The 24,115-nt window shown below is 34.1% G+C and overlaps 1 protein-coding gene across 1 annotated transcript in view; it reads left to right on the forward strand.

The window, feature by feature from the left end:
* C14H8orf34 (chromosome 14 C8orf34 homolog) overlaps positions 1 to 24,115 on the forward strand; it is a 337,954-nt gene that overhangs the window by 122,285 nt on the left and 191,554 nt on the right. Inside the window, exons 6-7 of the mRNA XM_052651574.1 lie at positions 283 to 455; positions 6,488 to 6,654. Of these exons, the coding sequence (XP_052507534.1) occupies positions 283 to 455; positions 6,488 to 6,654 (340 nt within the window). The remainder of the gene's footprint in view (positions 1 to 282; positions 456 to 6,487; positions 6,655 to 24,115) is intronic.

The raw sequence follows: 24,115 nt of genomic DNA on the forward strand, positions 1-24,115 counted from the left end.
CATCTTGAGAACAAACACACAGCCTAAGAAATCCAAATCAAAGATTTCATTCCTGGGTCCTTTACCAAAACGGCCTTCATGAGTGGGCACCAATCCTATAGAGGAAGTCATCTGTAAAGATGGAAAGAACTGAACTTTTATGTCAATTCAGAAAGAAAGGAAAAAAAAAAGGAACGTTTTGATTTGAGGAAGCAGTTTAAAATCTAGACAAGAATATTTCCCTATCGCCCTTTTCATGGCAATATGTTATCTAAGGCACAGAAATTCTTTTCTTCTCTTCAGGAAACCATGGCGTTTAGTTCTTCTCTTCTGAGACCTCGTGTGATTGGAGAGTGGATTGGTCGAGAAGAGAATGATGCTGACCCACTGGCTGCTGAAATGCTACAGCCCCCATTTCCCAGAAGTAAAAATGAACAATGGGAAAATGAAGATAGTAGCTCTAGCCCTGCAGGAAGGTGAGATGAGATGTCTTCTAAGATTCTGAACACTTTCATCATTTCAGACAAAAGGGCAACCACATGCATGATTTTGATGAGATAACTCTTAGCAATTTTATATAGAATATTATATCACATATAAGATAATTAATTTCTCTTTTTTAAAATTAGAGTTTTCTCAGATTTGCTTTTAGATTTGGTTTTGATTTTTTGCTTTACATCTAGCAAGCTTATAATTTCTTTGCTACCAAAACCAAATAGAAAAATAATTACAAAGACATAAACTGTCAGTCAAGACCTACTGTAATATTGGACAAGACCGGCTTATTATTAGGGTGAGGGTTAAGATTGGAGAGGGAAGACTTCTGATTTACCAGAGAGATCTAGTTATTCAGCAAGAAGAAAACTATTAAATATATGTTAGACTATGGTGGTTCAGTTGCTAAGTCATGTCCAACTCTTGTTAACCCATGGACTGTAGCCCACCAGGCTCTTCTGTCCATGGGATTTTACAGGTAAGAATATTGGAGTGGGTTGCCAGTTCCTTCTCCAGGGGATCTTCCTGACCCTGGGATTGAACCCAAGTATGAAAGACTATACAAGATGGAATTAGATGGAATATATATAGAGAAACCTTGGTTTAGAACCATTTGAGTTTATAGTTGATAACTATGATTGAATATAATTATTTACATTCTCTACAGTTTAACTTTTGAAATGATTTTGAAACTATTATAATTTGTGGATTTGAAAGGCCCTGATTTATTTCATTCAATCCTATGATGCTCAAAATGGTTTCAGAAGATTTGCCCTAAGTTTCCATGTACTGGTGCGTATGCATGCTAAGTTGCCTCAATGTGTCTGACTCTTTGTGATGCTATGGACTGTAGCCCACCAGGTTCCTCCGTCCATGGGATTCTCCAGGCAAGAATACTGGAGTGGGTTGCCATTTCTTTCTCCAGGGGATCTTTCTGACCCTGTCATCAGTGTTGCGTCTCTTTATGTCTCCTGCATTGGAAAGCAGTTCTTTACTACTGAGAAGCCCCCTCTATGTATTAGTAGAAGTCAGATAATTTTAAAAAGTCTAGATAATATTTTTTAGAAAAAGTGTTTCAGTATAACTCTTTCTTGTAGTACTAACTGCAGTGAGTAAAATTTGAAATGAAAATGAAAACTTCTATGAGGAAGTTGGAGTGAAAAGGCATTATCAAGGCATGGCTTACACAAGATTGAGGAAAAATACTCAGGGACTGAAATGTGACAGGAACTTAAGCTTTCTGTGAGTGTTGCTAGCTGAGCGCCACAGAAGAGTTTTTCCTGTGCATAGCATAGCCACAGTAACTTTGTGTTTCCTACATTAAATTTAGCAGCAACCGATAACCATTCTTTCTCAAGGAGAAAATTGTATTCTCTACAATGTAATAGCTTTCAGGGGTTTTTTACTTTGACTTATCAGTTGGTTAGAGGGAAGGGAATTCAGAATACTCATTTAATGTGCTTCAGGCATATAGAAAATTGATTCTGTTTCCATGAGAAATAACTTTTAAATTATTTAAATAGTTGAAGTGTACTGTATAAGGAGAAGAAAACCATTTCTAAAAATCCATTTACCTTCTTTCATGAAATGTCAGATCAATTTCACCTGTCAATGAGGGTAATTTTATTTTTAACACTAGACATATGAAACACACTAGACCTTTATCTTTATTCATTGCTAGATCTTTAGTTCTTAAATATAAAATAGAGAAATGTCAATTTTCATTGTGCTTTCATTTAGTCATAATAATAAATAGGAGCTATTTATTGCAAATGTTAGTCCTTCTATTTTCTTCCTAGCTTCAGTGAGCTTTTATTTACTCTTGAATATCCAATAAAGGAGATTTTCTCTTGCAATCCTACTAATATCCACTACCCAGAAAACTCAGGCCATGGAGCTCTTGCTCAAATATTTGTTTTGAAAGCTTGTTTTCACTTTTATTTTTCTCTATCTTTAAATAATGAGTTGCTATATTACCTCTATCTTTAAATAATGAGTTGATATATTACCTTTGAAACGAAGGAAGTGGTGAAAATCCTACTCAGATGCCCCATTAGAGAAAAAAGAAGGCATGCTTTTTGAACTAAATTTAAAGAGTAGCAATAAAGTTATGGGTTAGAAACTATATTCCATCATGTAATATAAAACCAGGATTTCTGAATTTATGCCAGGAGCTTACACAGCACTAAATTTGACTTGAATGAATAAAAACAGATTGGGGAGCAATTTCCTAGTGACTCAAGAGTCTGTTATTAGAGTATTAGCTTTTGCCCTTGAATAGTAATGACCTTGTCTTATAACTTATAGCTTGTCTTAAAAATTAGCTTGTCTTAAAAATATAACTTGTCTTAAAAATTAGCAGACTAATTACATTCTAGACTCCTGAAAGAGAAGGCTTAATTTTTAAGGATGACTTCTGTTTTTCTCTCCCCCACTGGACCTCCTACATTGCCATTGTCAGTAGACACCTGCTATGTGAGTGAAGGAGGCACAGAAGACTGTGAGTAGACATCTAATAAATAAAAGTTTTTTATATGAAGGGTTGTTCGTAGTCTATCTTAACATTTTATCTCTTTTCCTATTATGGATTCCCCTCCTGTTAATTGTTCAGGTCTTATTTGAATGGTTGTTATTACAACACCCAATCTTTAGTACATCACTAATTTTCCCTCTCATTCAGAACAATACAGATATAATAGGCTGGACTTTCATCATTAGATTAGACAGGATTGAATAAATTGTGCAGTAAACCATTGAGAGTCTTATGAATAGACTCTTACCCACCATATTTTCCTGGAACTTTTAAAAAATGATACACTTTGCCTGAACTTTTTCCTTAGGTCCTACAAATACAGCATTGTGTGAAGAGGGTAAACAGCTTTAGTATACATAGCTGTCATCTGAAAGGTTAAGTGCTGGTTAAAATGAAGGCAATTATGAGGGCAATATAGAGAAACTAATAAAATAAGACAAGACAATGTAATTGTTAATTGTTAAGAGAGTTTAAGAAAGTAAAGCATCTGAACAAGAAAACAGAAGAAAGAGTCGTAAGAGAGGTGAATGTGTTAGGGGACGATTGCATGCTTTCTGCGATTGTCATGTGCTACCATTTGACATTGGTTGCTGTGGCTTGTCTAGGTGTTTCGTGGGAAGCATATATATTCCTTGCACATTTAGAGTTATTAAAAATAATCACACATTGATAATATAAATGTAAATAAAAATTGAGTTAATAAACCTATATACTTATATTTTGAGCCATCTTAATTAGAATTTTCAATAGCTGATAATAGACTTCCTAAAATTACTTGCTAAATTATAATTGAATTTTTAAATAGGCTTATCAAGCCTTGAAAGCCTAATGAAGCTTCTCTAAGATGAACCACTTTATTAAAGTAAGAATAACATCAATAAATATTATAGGTCTTATAAATTGACTTTATTCATTGTGAGCATTGTTATCAGATGTAAATATGCCATAAAATGAATAGAAAATTTTATAACCTGGAAATATATATTAAATATTGAAAGCTAAATTCACTTCCCACAAGCAGTGCTCCTTTTCATTAAAGCTCATAACTGCTTCTGATATATTTGTTAACAAACCCTAGAAATGTTCCCCTGTCTTAGAGCTTCTCTGTTGGCAGCTAGAAAGAAACAACAAACAAGCAAATATATTAATTTATGCCATAAATTCAAGTAGTGATAAGAGGTATGATGGAAAATAACCAGAACAAGAAAGAAGAAAATGGATGGAGGGCACTTTTTAAAAAAAGAAGTCAAGAATAAAGAAATAATCATAAAATTGTCTAATTTTGGCTGTTGTGGGCATGTTAGAAAATATATAACACATGTGGCAGAGACCACATCAAACTTAGTAATTTATTTGCTATTCTCAAATATTCTCACTTGCAGACTTTTAGCATAAAGAATAGTGATTAATCAAAAGTGATTTTTCCAAGGTAATTAAAAAACAGAAATCTTCAAAATATCTAAAACATACAAAAATTGCACTTTATAACTCACAAATTTCTCTTTAAAACCAAAAAAGTATATAACTCTCATATACTTCAGAATGTTGATGAGGTAGTTTTAATATATTAAAAATTTGCTCTCATTTAAGAATGTATTCATTTATTTAGTTAGGAAATACCCTGATTCAAATGGTCATTTTATGAAACATATTGCTGGTTGTCTTTGGACTCATAGACTGATGGGCTCGTTATTAGACAGCTTTTTGGATTCAATCTGCATCTCGTTCTGGTAGCATACCACCGTCTTCATGACCAAATCATGTATTTTAATGAGACTAAAGAAAACACTCGCTTCACCGTTCATGAAATGGTCTTGGGCATTGTCAGCTGATGAATGGCTGGTTACATATTTGTTATCTGCTGCTTGTTCCTCATTATTCACATTCCAATCTATTCGTTCGTTTTTCGTTTCACTACCTATCTTCCATTTCCCTGGATTCTCGCATCTCTCAAGTTGGAGGACTCATATTACATCTACTTAAATTAATTCTTATTTTATTAGAAAATATGAGATTCAAAAAGAAAGTGTGAATTTGTTAAATATTTATTGAGCATTAATTAACACAAGGTAATGTGCTAGGTACTGGGCAAGACCAATATGGAAACAAAAATTGTAGACTCCAAGTATTAGGTTGACCAGAAAGTTTGTACAGGTTTTCCCATAAGATGTTATGGAAAAGCAATACTTGCTTTACAGTGAAGAGAATGGCAAGGACATATGTCTTATTTCTGCAGCTCAGTGCACACAATACTTGGTACATAGCAAGCAGTTAATAAATGTCTTGCTAAATAAATTATAAAAATATTACATTTAGACATACAAAGAAAAAAGAGCTCTTTTGCATAAATCAAAATGCAGCAATTAAGGGTGAAACTTTTTGTGATCTCTTCAACAACTTGGGCCTTAATACCAAGAGAACCTTTTAATTTCTGATCAAGAGTCAAGACAAAGGGCACAGATTTTCTTACTAAGCTTCAGTGGTGAACTAAACAAGCTTAGCAGATAGCTCAAGAGAGGAATCATCCAGTTTTCCTACAAAAGAGACCACGCAGGGCGAGAAAAGTCTAACACTTACCAACCTGTGTTCACAACCAGAATGTAAAATAAAAGGGAGCAAGGTTAAACCCCCTGAAAGAGTAGGGCCAGGAGGAAGAGAGCAGATATCAAAAGGCAGACCATCCAGTGGAAGGAGGTAGAGGGGATGGCCACTTTCAATTGTCCTTTTCCAGGTGATCCTTGTTTAGAACTTATGTGTTAGACCAAAGCAAAGTGGAGTCCTGGAGTATATTAATGGGCTTTCCCACATGGCTCAGTGGTAAAGCAGAGAAGGCAATGGCACCCCACTCAAGTACTCTTGCTTGGAAAATCCCATGGACGGAGGAGCCTGGTCGGCTGCAGTCCATGGGGTCGCTAAGAGTCGGACACAACTGAGAGACTTCACTTTCACTTTTCACTTTCATGCATTGGAGAAGCAAATGGCAACCCACTCCAGTGTTCTTGCCTGGAGAATCCCAGGGACGGGGGAGCATGGTGGGCTTCTGTCTGTGGGGTTGCAGAGTCGGACATGACTGAAGCGACTTAGTAGCAGCAGCAGTAGTGGTAAAGAATCTGCCTGCAGGTTTGATCCCTGGGTCGGGAAGATGCCCTGGAGGAGGAAATGGCAACCCACTCCAGTATTCTTGCCTGGAAAATTCCATGGACAGGGTAGTCTGGTGGTCCATGAGGTCCATGAGGTCGCAAAAAATGGACATGATTTACTGACTAAACAACAACAATATATATAGTCATTATACATTTAGAGTTTTTATTTTATTAGAGAATCTACAAACAAATTTTCACTAGATTATTTTGCTAATATATGCATAGATTTGCAAAGCAAAATAATCTAGTGAAAATATGTTTGTAGATTTTCTTTAGTTACCACAGCTAACTGATAATGTCATCATCATTGAAAATTCACATGGAACTATTTCTTCAGCTTAAAGGTGGAGCTCAAGACTAAAGGACTAAAACAGCAGCAACAGCAACACAAGAAACTTCTGGCAGCCATGCTTTCTCAAGATTCTTTTGAGTCTGTCCATAGTCCCACCCCATCTGTAACAGAAGAAGATATTGATAATGAAGATGATGCAATGGAATTGCTGGGTAATTTTAAAAATTAATAATTTCTCTTTTTCTTCTCTGGCATTGTAAAAGTGTGTAGTGGTTTAGAAATTTTAAAGGTTTTGAGTGGTTTTGTCAAAAGGGAAAGAAACCACTTAACACACACTTTTCATTAGACTTTCATGGAGTTGCATGTGAGAATTAAGTTGAAATCTACTCAGCATGTAAAATATTTATCAGACTGTATTTTGTGCTTTGTATAGGCAGCACTTACCTTCTCCCTGCTTATCTTTATTCTCTGCGCAATTGTGATACAAATTCAGATCTGTCTGCTTTATTCTCTGATTATTACTGCCTTGATCACATCTTCTGTCTATACAGTATATCCAGAGTACCTATTTCAGAGTTCATTCCAAGCTGTCTCCCTATTGTTTCAAAAAACAATAGAAAAAGCAAGTTAAACATAAAGGGGAAGATAGTAAATTAATGTTTGTATGTCTTCCATAAATGACAGGAAAGTTTGCAGAGATTTCAGTGTTCTTATAGTCTTATTACTTTTATGGAAACCTTATTGATGTATATATGGGAAGTCCTTTTGTATCTTTTAATGAAGTAGATGTCTATTTTTGTTTCATCAGAAATCTCTGCATAGTAGTTTGTTTTTTAATTGAAATTCCTTTTGTAAAACCATATTTTCAAAGAAAGAAATGAAATTTTATTTCAGAGTGAATGATCAACATATAAAACAGGGTTTTCATTTCAGTGATGTTATCTATTATATTCTAAATAATTTGGACAATTTTCAAATATTTTGTAACATTATACTAGGAAATGAAAAAATGATAGAAATCATTTGAATTTTTCAAATAAGTTTTACATATAGAAAAAGGACCCCCAGAAATATACAGATTTTTAAAAAGATTTTTTTATAAACTAGCTTCCTGGGTATTAAGTGTTTAGGGGAGTAAAATATATTATTATAATAAATGATATAGGTCTCCAAGGATAGGCTTACAAAGTGTTATTTAGTTAGTGATAGCAGGTTCACTGATGTTGTCTGATGTTATAATAACTGCATTCATTCCAAAATTGAGAAGACTGTGTCATGGCATTTTCACTTCATGCTGTCCATCTTTTTTTTTTTTTTTTTAAAGAACTGTTAAGTTTCGTTGTATTTTTTAAGGGATCTCATCTCCCACCAGATGTGCCAGATGCGGTGGCTGTACCTTCATCCAACTTCCGTTCAGCAAACGTTTACTGAATGCTAGGCACTGAGCTTAGTCCTGGGGATGTAAAAATAATTGTGGTTTCTGTGTATGTTCCAGTGTTCAAAATGAAAATACAAGTACATCACTCAGTTTTCACTACAGGTGCTAATTTGGTTAAGCACAGAGTTGTACATAGAAATAGCATCCATTGCGGAAGTAGGGGCCGGTGATCAAGGAATGCTTTCTGGAGAGACTTGTTCCTCTGCTAAGTCCCGGAGGATAAGTGGGTGGAGTTTGGCAGGCAGAGTGTGGTCCTGACCCTTGCAGGTTTGCTGATGCAGGAATGGATTCTTGTGCTCCATGACACTGCCTTTATGTTGTTCTTTTGCCCTCATCAGTAGCAGTGAAGGGGGCAAGTCTGGAATAGTGACTGTTCATGGATGTGGCCTGTGTGACATCAGTGTTGATGTATCGGTATGTGGATAATCGGTTGTACAGATATCCTTCTGTCTCATCCCTTTCCTTTAAATGACAGCTCATGGTCAGTTGATAGCCATATGAAGGCAGTTTTACTCTATCTTGCAGAAAGTATCTTTTGAAGAAATCCAGGCATTCTCTGAATCACTCTGAGATTCCTGAGAACCTCAGGAATGTCTTATCAGAGTGGTTGTTGTTCAGTTGCTCAGTCGTGTCTGACTCCTTGCAACCCCATGCCCTGAGGCCCACCAAGCTCCTCTGTACAGGGATTTCCCAGGCAAGAATACTGCAGTGGCTTAGGAACTCATCTTGCTTCAGTAACACCAAGGGATTCTTTAAGGAGACTCAGGCGTCCACTCGGTATTGGCATCCCTGTATTTCAGCTCTGCTGTTCTGAAGTTTCTAGTCTCCCAAGATGAAGACCAAAAGATTGGGTTTTGGAGACTTCCTAATGTGAGCAATTAATAGCTGGGTCTCCGGGTTTTTTTTTTTTTTTTTTTTTTCATTTAGACACTTTAGCCTGTGGTCTGACAAATTTAAGAATGAGAGGTAGTTGGAGGTTTGGACTTTTCTCCTTCTGAAATCTGCATATGTCAGCACAGGCAGATGGTGGTTTACTAACACTTATCTCTAGGTTATGAGATTTCTCTGCAATAATATAGAATATTCCAGGCACACTTGGATGTCCCCTAAAATAATGCCATATACAACCCTGTTGCCTAGCTGTCTCAGTGAACAAAGGTCATAATACAGAAAACTCTATCAGCAAATTATTGTGCCCAGAGACTTCATCAATTAAGTAAAATGTTCTTTGAATATGAAATATATTTGTCTCTAAGGCCCTAATATTCCTACTCATTAATATTATTCTATTATTTAGAAATATTTACTTAAAATGTAGACTCAAAGTTTTTTTCCAAAGTAGTCTATGTAGGTTCATGACTTATAATGTTAGTTATGCCTTTAACTAATGTAGTGAATGACTCATCTCTTACATGAAATCAAACAGATGTCCATGAATAATTTCAGTTAGTGAAGGAGCTAAGCATTTTTCAGCCATGATATAGTAGTAGATAAATATGTGAAGTACAGGTATGAAATAAAATGGTTATTAAATTACTCAATTTTAAGAACTGCATCTTCAGTAGGTTTGTGCATTCCACTGGATTTTAAATCCTACACCAATCAATTGATGCAACATTCCTAAATCAATTTAGAAACTCTATAGTATCTATCTTCCTAGTCCTTTTAATATTAGATTTGCATCTTGTTTATTATTAAAGAATTTTGAGATAATCATTTTGAAACTCTGATTCTAGAAAAACATAAGTGAAGTGATAGTACATATTTGAGGAAAATATAAATACCAAGTTCTTGAACTTGTTTGAAATCGAATTTTAGCATGTGAAATCATTGTAAACTGCAACAGACACATCTGGTATTTAAAATATCTTTGAATCTACAGCATTGTTTAGAATGAATTTACTATAGCTTATGTGTTTTAAGGGTTTAACTTATGATTGTTAACTATACTGTAACTGGCTGAAAGTTTTATTTATTATGCATGGGAAGCAGTCTATATACTTTGTGCACTGATAAATAAGTAAAAAACATAGTTATTAGTCAATGTTAACATAAGAGAAGATTATTCCTGAGTAAAATGTCGGCCCTTGTTTTGTTTGTTAAGGAATCTATTATTATTAATATATGCTAATATTTAATTATTCACAGTTGTGTATTTGTGAATTTCTTTTCTAAGTGTACTAGACAAGTGAAACATAAAACAATATCTATAATTTTAAGTAGATTATTTTCTATAATTACTTAAAATGCTATTTAAAAACTCATGATATAAAAGTAGCTTTTAGTATGGAATTAAGATATAGAAGTGTGTGTGCTCAGCTGTGTCCGACTCTTTGCCACCCTATGCTCTGTAGCCACTAGACTCCTCTGTCCTTGGGGTTTTCTCAGGCAAGAATACTGGAGTGGGTTGCCATTACCTCCTTCAAGAGATCTTTCTGACCCAGGGACCAAACCCATGTCTCTTGTGTTTCCTGCATTGGCAGGTGGACTCTTTACCACTATGCCACCTGGAAAGCCTGGGATTAATATATAGCAGAGAATAAAATATCCAAACTTGTGAAATTTTAAGATACAACAATTTTAAGCAACTCTGAAGTTGGTGCTGTAATTATAGAAAAGGTTGAATAAGATATCTGCCAATTCATCTCAAATTAAGTAGTTTTCAACTTCAAATATAAGATGTTGTCAAATATTTCAATAATTATGCTAGAATTGATCACAATTAATAGAATGAGGAAGAATATTCACATTATTTTTAGAGTTATTAAAGTGAATAACTTCTCAAAAGTGGTGAAACAAATACCTGTATATTTTACTCCATTCATTTGCATACAAGATTTAAGGAACCTCATTAGTTTAAAAGATATTTCAGCTTGTAAATGTGAGTCTATTTTCATTATATTACATGGAATTCTCATTTTATTTTTGATGGGACTTTCATTGCAGTTATGTGTTTGATTATTCTGTATATAATTTATCCTCATTTTAAATGTCATCAGAACTTTTTGAAAGCTACTTTTTTGCACATTTTAGTATGGTATTACTTTAAAAAGCTTTCTCTTAGATTTTTCTCTGAATTGATGATGAGACAAATATCTAAAAATCACTTTCCAGAGAGGCTAAAAAAGAAAAACAGCTTTAGTCATGCTTTATAGTTCCTGGTCTTAGCTTATATATAATCATATCAAAATTAAAACTGTTTTGCCAAAAACAAGGTGATTGCAAATATATTTTATTTATTTTAAATTTAATAATTAAAACCAAGTATAATTATTCTGGTATTCTTTGCAGAATACAGTAATTGAATTTCTAAAACTCATTTGGGAGTATCTTGCCAAATTATGTAAGATATAAACTTAATTTTCTGGAAGGACTTATTTGTCAAAAGTTTGACAAATTATTATTTTTTTAATTGGATGCTTCTTAAAACAGACCACTCATATTTGCAGAATAAAAACATGCATTTCAATTAATGAGAAATGGATACTATCACTCATTGATGTTAAAGAAAAAAATGGAGAGGGCCTTTAAATGTTTAAAAAAGGATATGTCTACCTATCTCTATACCTGTATTTTAATAATCTAAAGCATATGATATAGTCTAAATCACAGGGGGACATTCTTTAAAACTTCATTTCTTTTGCATATTGATTATTGGGAACATCAGGTTGTCAGAAAACTTATAATTTTAAAATGATATTATTTGTAGAAATTTTTCTTTTAAAAAGTATCAGGACTTTCCAAAATTATGTTTATGGATCCTTTAATACTGTCTACAAGATTGCTTTAAATATGGTTTAGAAATTAATTCAGCATATACAAAAGTAACTTAATACAGAATTAGTACATATTTGAGATTAAAATATCCAAATTAGTGGATGTTAAGACAGCAATTTTGAGCACTTCTGAAGTTAGTATTCTAAATTTAGAACATACTGAATAAAATACCTTCCACACCTCTCAATTTAAGTAGCTCTCATTTAAAAATATTAGATAGTCTCAAAAATGCCAGTAATTACACTGGCAATATTAATCAAACATTATAGAAAATTGGCACATATCGTTTTAAATGTTCACTAAATTAATTAGTACAATTGAAGAGCTAAGATGCATGTACACAGATGTGTGAAAATCTTTTTCACATGCTGAATAATGAAGATTTCCTCCTGTTAAGCCATGGGATATATTGTAAAAGAAATTCCATGAAATACTTCTGCTATAGAGTTTGTCCTGTATTTCTGAATTCTGACTTCATCTTGCTTTTGTACCATCATTGCCTGCACAAATGCCAAGTGAACTTGGTTTAAAGTGTAACCTGAGTGGGATTAATAGCACAGTCCTTGTCTTTCTGGATTATAGTGAAAACATTTGAGAAAATCCACTGAAACACATTCTTCCATTCAGCAACTATCACACATCTGGTATGTGAACAGTGCTAGCACATATTAATAAACAGCACTAAGAATATTGTGCCCTCTGTGGAAATGGCAACCCATTCCAGTATTCTTGTCTGGAAAATTCCATGGAGAGAGGAACCCGACAGGCTGCGGTCCGTTGGGTTGCAGGGAGTCGGACACGACTGAGCAACTAACACTGACCTCTTTAGGCTGTGAAAGAAGAGTGAATCTAGTGAATATTGGCATCTACATAGAAATCAAATATCCTGTAGAACTTTGCTTTAGCTCTCAATGAGTCCATTAATTCATTCATAGGATTGTTAATGTTTCCACTGACAGTGACTCTGCACATTCTTGGGAGGTCAAATTTGCACAAATGCAGATATGTTTCATAAACTCGACTCTTCAGGGATGATTCTTAAGACTTGTTTTGCTTAAAAATCATTTGAGAAGGTTATTAAATGCCAAGTCCTGTGGCTTTTATCCCCAATTTTTGTTTCATTAGATTTGGATACAGCCCACGACTCAACGTTTTTCAACATAATTGCCCTTCCTGCCATCTTGCAAGAGATTCTGTTGCAGGTGTTGTTCAGAACATATAGTGAGGAACTCTAATCTTAGTGTGTGAAGTCAAAGTGTTAGTCACTCAGTCATGTCTGACATTTTGTGACACAATGGACTGTAGCCCACCAACCTTCTCTTCCATGAGATTTCCCCTGCAAAAATACTGGAGTGGGTTGCCATTTCCTTGTCCAGGGGATCTTCCAGACAAAGGGACTGAACCCCAGTCTTCTGCATTGTAGGTGGATTCTTTACTGTCTGAGCACCCAAGGAAGCCCATATGGTCAATGCATTCTTTTGTTTGATGTGATATATCCTGAGGCAAGAGGAATAAAATATTAGAAAGTCTAACTTTTACAACAGAAAGTACATGGAATAGAGGTATCTGAGTTAACCAAATTCTTTTGAACAGTTTCCTGGAGATAAGGAAAACTCTTGCTAAAAAGCTCTGGGTGATGCAGTTTGTATTACCTTATTATCTCTTTCTTCCTGATATCTTATTTAGAGGAGCACTTAAAAAAATGAACGGCTTAAGGTAGAAAAATTCAGTTCAGTTAGGTTCAGTTGCTCAGTCCTGTCCGACTCTTTGAAACCCCATGGACTGCAGCACGCCAGGCTTCCCTGTCTATCACCAACTCCTGGAGCTTGCTCAGACTCTTGTCCATTGAGTCGGTGAAGCCATCCAACCATCTCATCCTCTGTCGTCCTCTTCTCCTCCTGCCTTCAATCTTTCCCAGCATCAGGGTCTTTCCTAATGAGTTAGCTCCTTACATCAGGTAGTCAAATTACTGGAGTTTCAGCTTCAGCATCAATCCTGCCAATGAATATTCAGGACTGATTTCCTTTAGGATTGATTAGTTTGATCTCCTTGCAGTCCAAGGGACTCTCCCGAGTCTTCTCCAACACCACAGTTCAAAAGCATCAATTCTTTGGTGCTCAGCTTTCTTTGTAGTCCAACTCTCACATCCATACATGACTGCTGAAAAAACCATGGCTTTGAATAGATGGGTCTTTGTCGGCAAAGTAATGTCTCTGTTTTTTAATATGCTGTCTAGATTGGTCATAGTTTTTCATCCAAGGAGCAAGTGTCTTTTAATTTTATGGCTTCAGTCACCATCTGCAGTGATTTTGAAGCCACCAAAGTTACATGTTAGGAAATGATTCTAGCATGGACCTGAGAACATGGTTCTGATGAGTTTCTATCTTAACATTAACTCTTTAGGATTCTTACCTTGCTTTCGTTAGATGTGACTCACAAGCCTCCTTCGCTGCCTCCTAGAAGTACTTCTTTAATATTTGGAACTGTATTTGTATTTCATACTCTTTGCTCTTCATTTGTGTCTCTTTTCAAAAATATCAGAACATTTGCAGATGATAACTAAGGTTTGTATATAGAGATTGCCTTCTAAATAAATATAAACTTGTCTATCACCAAAAGTATATGCTATCCTACATGATTTACTTTTATAGTATTTAATGAAGAATATTGCTTTTTTCCTTTAAGAAATTTTCCATTGGGGAAAGTAGATCAGCATAACAGAATGAAGTCAGTAGTTTGAAAAGAAAACTTAAACCTATAAGCAAATTATTGATAATTGTCTTTCATCTTACTTGTACATCTGTGTGAAAATTCCTTTATTTGAGAGAGAGCTGCTCTTAGTATATGTATAGATTTGTTGTTGTTGTTCAGTTGATCAGTTGTGTCCAACTCTTTGCAACCCCATGGACTGCAGCACACCAGGCTTCCCTGTTCTTCATGCCTCCTGGAGTTTGCATTGAGTGCATGATGCCATCCAACCATCTCATCCTCTGTCATCCGCTTCTCTTCTTGCCCTCAATCTTCCCTGAGCATCAGGGTCTTTTCCAATGAGTTGGCTCTTAGCATCTGGTGGCCAAAGTATTAGAGCTTCAGCTTCAGCGTCAGTCCTTCCAATTTGAACATTTAGGATTGATTTCCTTTAGGATTGATTGGTTCGAGCTCCTTGTTATCCAAGGGACTCTCAAGAGTCTTCTCTAGCACCACAGTTCACAAGCATCAGTTCCTTAGTGCTCAGCCTTCTTTATGGTCCAGCTCTCACATTCATACATGACTACTGGTAAAACCATAATTTTTACTATATGGACCTTTGTCAGCAAAGTGATATCTCTGCTATTTAATACCCTGTCTAGATTTGTAATAGCTTTTCTTCCCAGGAGCAAATGTATCAATATTATGGCTACAGTAACCATCTGCCATGATTTTGGAGTCCAAGTAAATAAACTCTGTCACTTTTTCCATCTTTTTCCCATCTATTTGCCATGAAGGGTTGGGACTGGATGCTGTGATCTTAGTTTTTAATGTTGAGCTTTAAGCCAGCTTTTTCACTCTCCTCTTTCACCTTCATCAAGAGGTTCTTTTAATATGTCTTTCTTGCTTCGAAATGTTATAAATTTTTGACATAAACATTATAAGCTAATGTGCTTTTCCATGTTTAGGTCATAGCTTTTCACTGATTATTTTGCAAAAGCATGAGTCATATTGTTAGGTGGTGCATATAGTGGGCTAGAACTCTTAAGACTGGCTTCAGCTCTCATGCTGCCTCTTGTTAGTTTTGTCACCTGAACTACAAGTAATTCATTGTAAAGTGCAGATAGCAATATTTCTGTCACATAGGCCTGCTTTGGGAATAAAAATGAAGTATTCACTGAAAAGGTGCCATTACTTTATTTCTTTTTGTCATGCTTAACAAAAGTATTTGGAAGAAGACACTGGAATTTATATGTAAACCTTTCCATCCAAATAAATTCATATCATTTTACATACATGTTGTCTAGTTAGAAGCAAAGGAAAAAGAAAATAACTTTCTTTACCATTGGGAAACTGCCTATTGACAGTAAAAATTTCCCACAAAACAGTAAAACCAAAGGCATGAAGAGAAAGAATGTAAAACCACAAATGTATTTGCAAGTCAGAGCATTTGCTGGATCACTACAAGATATTGCATCAGTTTTTAACATGGATATTTAACCAAGGACAAACATTATCCGATTTGGTTAAGGCTACAGAGGAAATTATTCGACTCTTTAATTTTCTTCCATGTAAATGTTTTTTAGGAGGAAAACAGAAATGTTTTGTACTTACACATAAATGCCCACCAGTAAATGTTGAGCTGAAAGAAGGACTAGGAGGAGGGAGAGACAAGGAGGAAATACAGAAGAACTAGAAATTTATGTTCTGTGTTTACATACTTATGTGTAAGTAAAGTCATAAATGTGTTGAAAAATCTATGACCTTCAAAAACTCTTTAAATTATATTGAGAAGTATGAACATATTTGAAAGACCACAATTCCAATGGTTTTACGTTAATTCATTATATAAACAAATCACAACCAAATTGAAAATCAGTATTAAATAATTTTAGGGTTTTGTTGCTTTTGAAATAAACTTGCCTATTTCAGATACTTAATAAAATGGTGATGTTATACTTCAAGATAATTTGTTTAGCCGTGGTAATGGTTTTTATATAATTTGACTGAATTTGAATAAAATTTGTACTCTGTGTCAGAGCCATTTGAAACTGATACAAAATTCATGACTTTATTGTATTTTTTTTCTTGTGGTTGAAAATGTGCAAATAAGTGTGATTAATTCAGCAATTATTTGCATTTTAATGTAAAAAACAATAGATATTATAGGGGCATTACAACTTTTTTCTGAATTGCTTGAAAATTCTTGTATAACTATAGTGATCTATTTAGATTTTCATGTTATAATACTACTGATATCTTTTTAAAATTATCTTTAAATAGAAACCTTAAAATTATTGAAGTTGAACATTAAATATGCATTAACAGAAGAGTGCTCTTAAAATTTACCAGTTTTCAATATCAGAAAACAGTCATTTTTTTTGAAATGAAATTTTATCCAAATGTTTTAAACTTTTATAGGCACGTTTTTCAAAATTCAAAATGTTTAAACTGGTCCTGTATATGACTTTCTTTTGGAGTGGAAATATAATTTTCTTTTTCAATAGTCTTCAGTAATTCCAGACAGGAAATATTCTTAATAGTAATGAATGTATTTTTGTTTGAAAACTGTTCTAAAGCTTTAAATAAAAAAGTGCTAAAGTCCACAATGGAAAAAAATATGACAGTGTTGTAATGGAGGTAAATTAGATTTGATGACTTATATTTTACTTTTCAATTTTTCAGTTAGTTGCTTTTTGCAAAAGATGATTGAGTGCCTTATGTTGGTATAGAATGAATTTGCTTATGTTGGAATAGAAACTTAAAATTCCATATAAAATTATAATTTCTTTAAAACTTAGTTTTTCAAGAATTATCAGAAGGGGGTTTGTTAGGCCAACTATCTTTCATCTCAAGTGCTGTCATATTTACTCATTAATCACTGACATTTGTTTGGATACTCTGTATTTAAAGACTTTAACACAGAATATTATTAATATCATAAACAAGATTGAAATTAACCTTATGAAATTAATTTTATGGAAGATAATTGAACATAGTGTTAGAAATAACAATAGCATGTACTAGCTTTGTTTTCAGGTAGTCCTATTTATAGGTGTCACTGTTGCTTTTTATTATTGATTTGAGAACAGTAACTTCCTTCTTCCAAATGTCAGATTCATCGTCAGAAAAATAGGAATTATAACAATACTTATATCATAGGATTTTATGAAGATTAAGTAAAATAGTTTATGTAAATTGCTCAGTGTATCTGATAAAGGATTAGACCTAGGAAAAAAAAGGTTTGTTGCTGTAATTCATATCATTTTTATATCAGTTCCTTTCCTGTCTTCAAGGAACACATGAGGTTGAGTACATTTAAAAAGGATAATGAGACCATAAGATCTTGTCCTTAAGGATTTATTACCTTTTGTCATAAATATTTAATCTAGATACACTCCACATTTTTAGATATAATTTCAACAAGTATTCTCTACTTGATATTCAAGTCCTAATGTTTTCCTTTCTTTTAAAATTCACAAGCAACTAGGGAACCCAAAGCCAGTGCTCTGTGACAACCTAAAGAGGTGGGAAAGGGAGGGGGGTGGGAGGGAGGTTTAAGGAGGAGGGAACGTATATGTACCTAAGGTTGATTCATGTTGATGTATGGCAGAAACTGTCACAACATTGTAAAGTAATTATCCTTCAACTAAAAATAAAATAAACTTTTAAAAAATCACAAGCAGCTTTTTCAAAAGATTATGTTTCATGAACCTAAATTTTTACTAATTTTTATAATGTCTTAGAAGGAATCTTGGCCCTTTTTTCCTTTTTAAGACAGTACCCTCAGTTTAAGAGAACATTATAATGTTCGAATTCTTCTAATAACTTGACTAAAGAAATTATTTTAAGCAATTTGAAATATGAAAACTTTTAAAAGAAAAAGTATGAAAAGCTGAAAACTTATATCTGATTTTCTCCTGTATTTATTTTTGTTACCAGGTTACTGCCTCCCTGATTAAAATCATGGACATTCTTAGGCCCTTCTGTAGCATAGAGAAGATAATACCTGGCTTGTAGAAACAACGACTTTATCAGCCCCCATGAATCCCAGTTTATAATGGGAATATGATATGATATAATGGGAATATGATTCCAAGACTAGGTCAAAGAAGTAAACACTTTTCAAAACTTATGCAGGCTATATGCACTTTCATATTATAATATGTTACTTTATCTTCTGACAGTTTAGATAATTCATATCTAATAATAAAAGCAAAAATATCAAGAGAGAAGGGGGGCAGGGTTCTTTCCTATTTTTTCCCAGGCTACAGTCTGATGTTCTTGTCTTCATTATATGGACTTTGGACATTTATGATCTAAAACTTTCAAATTGTTGTTGTTTCATCACTAACTTATGTCTGATTCTTTTGCAACCCCATGAACTGTAGCCCACACAACTGAGGAACTTCACTTTCACTTTTTACTTTCATGCATTGGAGAAGGAAATGGCAACCCACTCCAGTGTTCTTGCCTGGAGAATCCCAGGGACGGGGGAGCCTGGTGGGCTTCCATCTATGGGGTCGCACAGAGCTGGAGACGACTGAAGCGACTTAGCAGCAGCAGGCTCTTCTGTCCGTGTGATTTCCCAGACAAGAATACTGTAGTGGGTTGCCATTTCCTTCTCCAAGGGATCTTCCTGACCCAGGAAATGAACCCATGTCTCCTACACAGGCAGGCAGATTCTTTACCATTGAGCACCAGGGAAGCCCAGACTCTCAAATAGCATTGTTAATATTTAATCTCATTTGATTCCTAACATCTTGGTTTCTGAGTTAAGGACATCTTTTGTAGAAAGTAGTTTAAGATGGAGATGTTTCTCTGAACATATATAAACACCAAAAGGACAAACAAGCTCCACGTAGCCCTGTTTATTAAAGAAAATTACAAATGTGAGAGAAGTTATCCTCCAATATAAAAGCTTTTAACCAATAGAAAGAAAATCCTAAGATAATACATGGAAAAAAATCACAGAAGTAACATTCTTTTTACAATAAATTTTAATTATTCAATCATAAAGCTATTCCCTTTTCCACCAAGGGACAGTCATGGTTGTTTCTTTAGAAATCCCATCTTTGTTTAAAATACCCTTTACAACCATAAAGTGCAATGCCTTCATAATATACACATTTATATATTTATTTATTATATAATTGCTTTCCCTAATAATCAGGAGTTTAAATAATTCTCAGTTAAAAAAAAAAGTAAGAAAAGTCATATGTGCTCATTACTGGCCTTATAATAGCTTCAGAATCTTAGCATTTCTGTGTTACTGAATGTTCAGATATGCATACTGTCAAGATGATTATATTATTCATTATCTTCCTGATAAGTGGAGAATTTTAAAAATTTGAGCAAAGAATGATTCTTTGGGGGAAAATTGTTGGCACTTATAAGTCAATGGCTTCAGGGAGATGGTGATGGACAGGGAGGCCTGGCGTGCTGCAATTCACGGGGTCACAAAGAGTCGGACACGACTGAGCAACTGAACTGAACTGAACTGTAAGTCAATGAGGAAAATTTCAGGGACTTTCAATATCAAATTTTCTTGAAAAAAGTATTTGTTTATTAAAAGGTAGATATTCATTTAAAGGACATGGCATTACAGAGGTCAAAATAAGTAAATAAATGTTACCCAGAAATAGTTACTTTTGATGTTCAGTGATGTACTTTCTAGGTATTTATATATATATATATATGAAACATAATAATATTAACATTTAAATGCATTACAGTATGCAGTGCACTGCATTAGGTACTTTGTGTACATTACTTAGTCACAAAAGTACCATGGAGTAGACAATATAATTATTCTTGCTCAATAGAAAAGAACACAGATCCTTGCAAAGCAAAATTACTTAGATTGCATGATTGGTACACAAGAGTCAGATTCCTAAGCCTTAAGAAAGTGAAGTTGCTCAGTCCTATCTGACTCTTTGCTACCCCGTGGACTGTAGCCCACCAGGCTCCTCTGTCCATGGGATTTTCCAGGCAAGAATACTGGAGTGGGTTGCCAAACACTAACTGTGGAATACATACAAATTAAAATATCCACTTATGTTAATATTATATAGGCTTACTTGCTTATACGGGCAGTTTTCACATAGTCAACAAAGTTTTAAAATTTAACATCAGAATGTTCTGCTTCTATTCATAACAGAGTTTAAGGTTTAAAGATCAGGTAGGTGAAATTAAAAGGAATTTGACCTACGTGATCTTTAAGCTATAAAGTTTACAGTCAGCATATGAATCTTGCTTATTTATCCAGGCTGATGATGTCTTCCTTTTAATTAGTAAGTATAAATTACATTTATACTTAATGTAATTATTAATATGCTTAGTTTTAAATTGAATGTCACACTGTTTGTTTTCTATTAATATTTGTCCCAGCTGCCTTGTATTCCATTGTTCCTCCTTAGCTGAATATATTTTAGTATTTTGTAATGTTTTCTATTAATTTTTAAGCTAAAGCTCTTATTTATTTATTTATTTATTTATTTTTAATGCTTGCCTTTAGGAGTAAAGCAGTATCTCCCTAGCTTATTACAGTCTACCTACAAATGGGCTTTCCTGGCAACTCAGATGGTAAAGAATCTGCCTGCAGTGCAGAAGCCCTGGGTTCGATACCTGGGTTGAGAAGATTCCCTAGAGAAGGAAATGGCACCTCACTCCAGTATTCTTGCCTGGAGAATTCCATGGAAAGAGGGGTCCGGTGGGCTACCATGAGGTCACAAAGAGTCGGACACAACTGAGCGACTAACACTTTCTTTCATTTCTCAGGTAAAATTAAGAGGATGGGAAATACATTACATGCCAAAAGTAGGCACAAGAATGTTCCTACAGCACAATGATGAAAAGCACATTCATTAGAAAGACATAACAATTGTAAATATGTAGGCATTTTAAAATATTTGAAGTAAAAACTGACAAAATTAAAAAAATAGACAGCTGGCTAATCATAGTTGGATATTTAATACATTTCTGTCAGTAATTGATAGAAAAAGTAGATGAAAATCAGTAGGGATATGGAAGGCTTGAACATTACTATTAACATTTATTGTAGGTTGCAGTTTTCAGTGTACTTCAACAATGCAGAGACATTATTTTCATGTGCTGATGGAATGTTCATCAAAATAACCTGTATGCTGAGCCAACTTTCTGTACTTGGATCACAACAGGATTAAATTATATATCAATAAGACAAGTAGGAAAATTCCAAAATTTGATAATTAGTTCTTAACACACAGATGAAAAATCAAAATGGAGCTTAGAAAATAATTCAAACTAAAAGAACGAAGATACAACATACAAAATTTAGGGTAATATAACCAAAATATTGCTTAAAGGAAACTCGAGTTTTAAACAAAAGAATTTTTAAAATTATTGATATAAGTTTCTACCTCAAAAAGCTAGAAAATAAATACAAATTGAATTCAAATAGATTGAAAGAGGGCTTCCCTGGTGGCTCAGTGGTAAAGAATCCACCCGCCAATGCAGGAGACCCAGCTTTGATCGCTGGGTCATGAAAATCCCCTAGAGGAGAGCATGGCAACCCACTGAAGTATTTTTGCCAGGGAAATCCCACGGACAGAGGAGTCTGGTGGGCTACAGTCCATAAGGTCCACAGAGTCAGACATGACTGAAGTGACTTAGCACAGCAGCGCAGGTTGAAAGAAGGAAATAATACAGATAAGGTTGGTAATGAAATACCATTAATGAAATAGAAAAAAAAGGCTAGCAGAATATTAGCAGTGCTGAAACTGATAAATTCTTAGTAATACTGACCCCAAAAAATGGTATATAAATGCAGTTTACCAATATTATTAATACAGAGGAAAGACAGGATCAAACTTCACCATAAATCTTACAGACATAAAGGATAACAAAAGAACATTGCAAGTAAATTTAACTCAGATATAATGGGAAAAAATCCTGGCGAAACACATCATACCAGAGATAAAACAAGAAAAAATAATTATATATGTATATATATAAAAGAAACTGAATTCATAAACAAAATTCTTCCCCAGGAGAAAATTTTAGGTTCAAGGTTTCAGTGGTGAACTCTGTCAACAATGTAACACACCGTTTCAGAAAATAGAGAAAAGGGAAATTTTCTCAGATTGCTTTGAGACCAGCATGGTTCTGATATTGAAACCTGACAAAGACATTAAAAGAAAAAAATCACAGATGAATACCCCTCATGAACATATATATATGTGTTCTTAACAAAATATTATTAAATTAGATCTATATGATTCAGTACAATTGAATCAAGTTCGTAATGGGCTTTAGAAAAATAATTGATGAGCTGATTCTAAAATTTATATGGAAATCATGACCTTGAATGACCAAAATCATCTGAGAAAAGGACAGTGTCTGTGGAATTACAATCCCTCGTTTCAAAACTTACCATAAGGCTATAACAAGACTGTGGTATTGACATAAAACTAGACCAACAAATCAATGGAATGGATTAAAGTCCAGAAATATATCTGGTCAGTTAGTTTGCAACAAAAGCTTCAAGGCACTTTGATATAGTAAGGAAAACATTTTCAAGGATTAGTGCTGAAACAATTGGATAAATATATAGAAAAAGAAAGAACTTTGGCCATCTACTTCATACCATAACAAAATTTATTTTGAAATGAATTACAAGTGCAGACATAAAAGCAAAGATTCTGAAACTTGTAGGACAGGTAGAATATATTCACAACCTTGGGGCATGCAGAGATTTCCTAAAGATTAAAAAAAAAAAAAATCACTAAGGATATAAGAAAAATTTGAAAAATTAAACCTCATTAAAATTAGAAATTTCTTCATAGCAAATGAAAATAAAATAAGAGGAAAATAAACAAAATATAAAGGCACTCCACTGACTGGGTATATGCAGTGTATCTGACAATGGACTTGGAACTAGAATGTATACAGTTGTTGTTTAGTACTAAGTCCTGTCCTACTCTTTTGTGACTCCTTGGACTGGTTCTTTATCACTGAGCTACCTGGGAAGCTCATAGAATATATACAGAGCTCCAGCAAATCCATTTTTCAAATAGCCTAGTTAAGATAGACAAAAGATTTCAATGTATAATTCACAAAAGGAGGTAAACAGTAAATAAGCACATGAAAAGCTGTTTAACATCATTAGCCATCAAAGAAATGCAAATGAAAACAACATTGAAATACCTCTTCCCACCAGTTAGAATGGCTGAAATGAATGTTGTCAAGATTGGAAAGTAGCTGAAATTCTCAAACATTGCTCATGGGCATAAAATTTTATAGTCACTCTGGAGAAAATGGCAGTTTCTTGTGAAATTTAATATGTACCTATCCTGTGTTCTAGTAGTTCTTGGATATTTTCCCAAGGGAAATGAAACATATTCACAAATATTCGTATGTTGAAGTAGTTTTACTCAAAATAACTCAAACAGAAAACTATCAAAATTACTATCACTGCAAACAATCTGTATATTCACATAATGGAACACTATTCAATAAAAATGAAGTAAATACTGATACATTTAATAATATGAATCTCATTGCTATTGACTGAATCATTTCCTGCTCTCCCACCAAATTCATATGTTAATGTCATAACTCCTAATGTGATAGGTTATATATGAGATAAGGCTTTTATGAAGTACTTAAGGCTACATGTCATAAGGCTGGGTTCCTAATTCAGTAGAATTGGTGGCCTTGTAAGAATAGGAAGAGTTCTTTCTCTCCCCTCGTGTCTCTATTTCCTGCATGAACCAAGGAAAGGTGGTGTG

Source organism: Budorcas taxicolor, chromosome 14, assembly GCF_023091745.1.
Source record: "Budorcas taxicolor isolate Tak-1 chromosome 14, Takin1.1, whole genome shotgun sequence".
NCBI classification, from domain to species: domain Eukaryota; kingdom Metazoa; phylum Chordata; class Mammalia; order Artiodactyla; family Bovidae; genus Budorcas; species Budorcas taxicolor.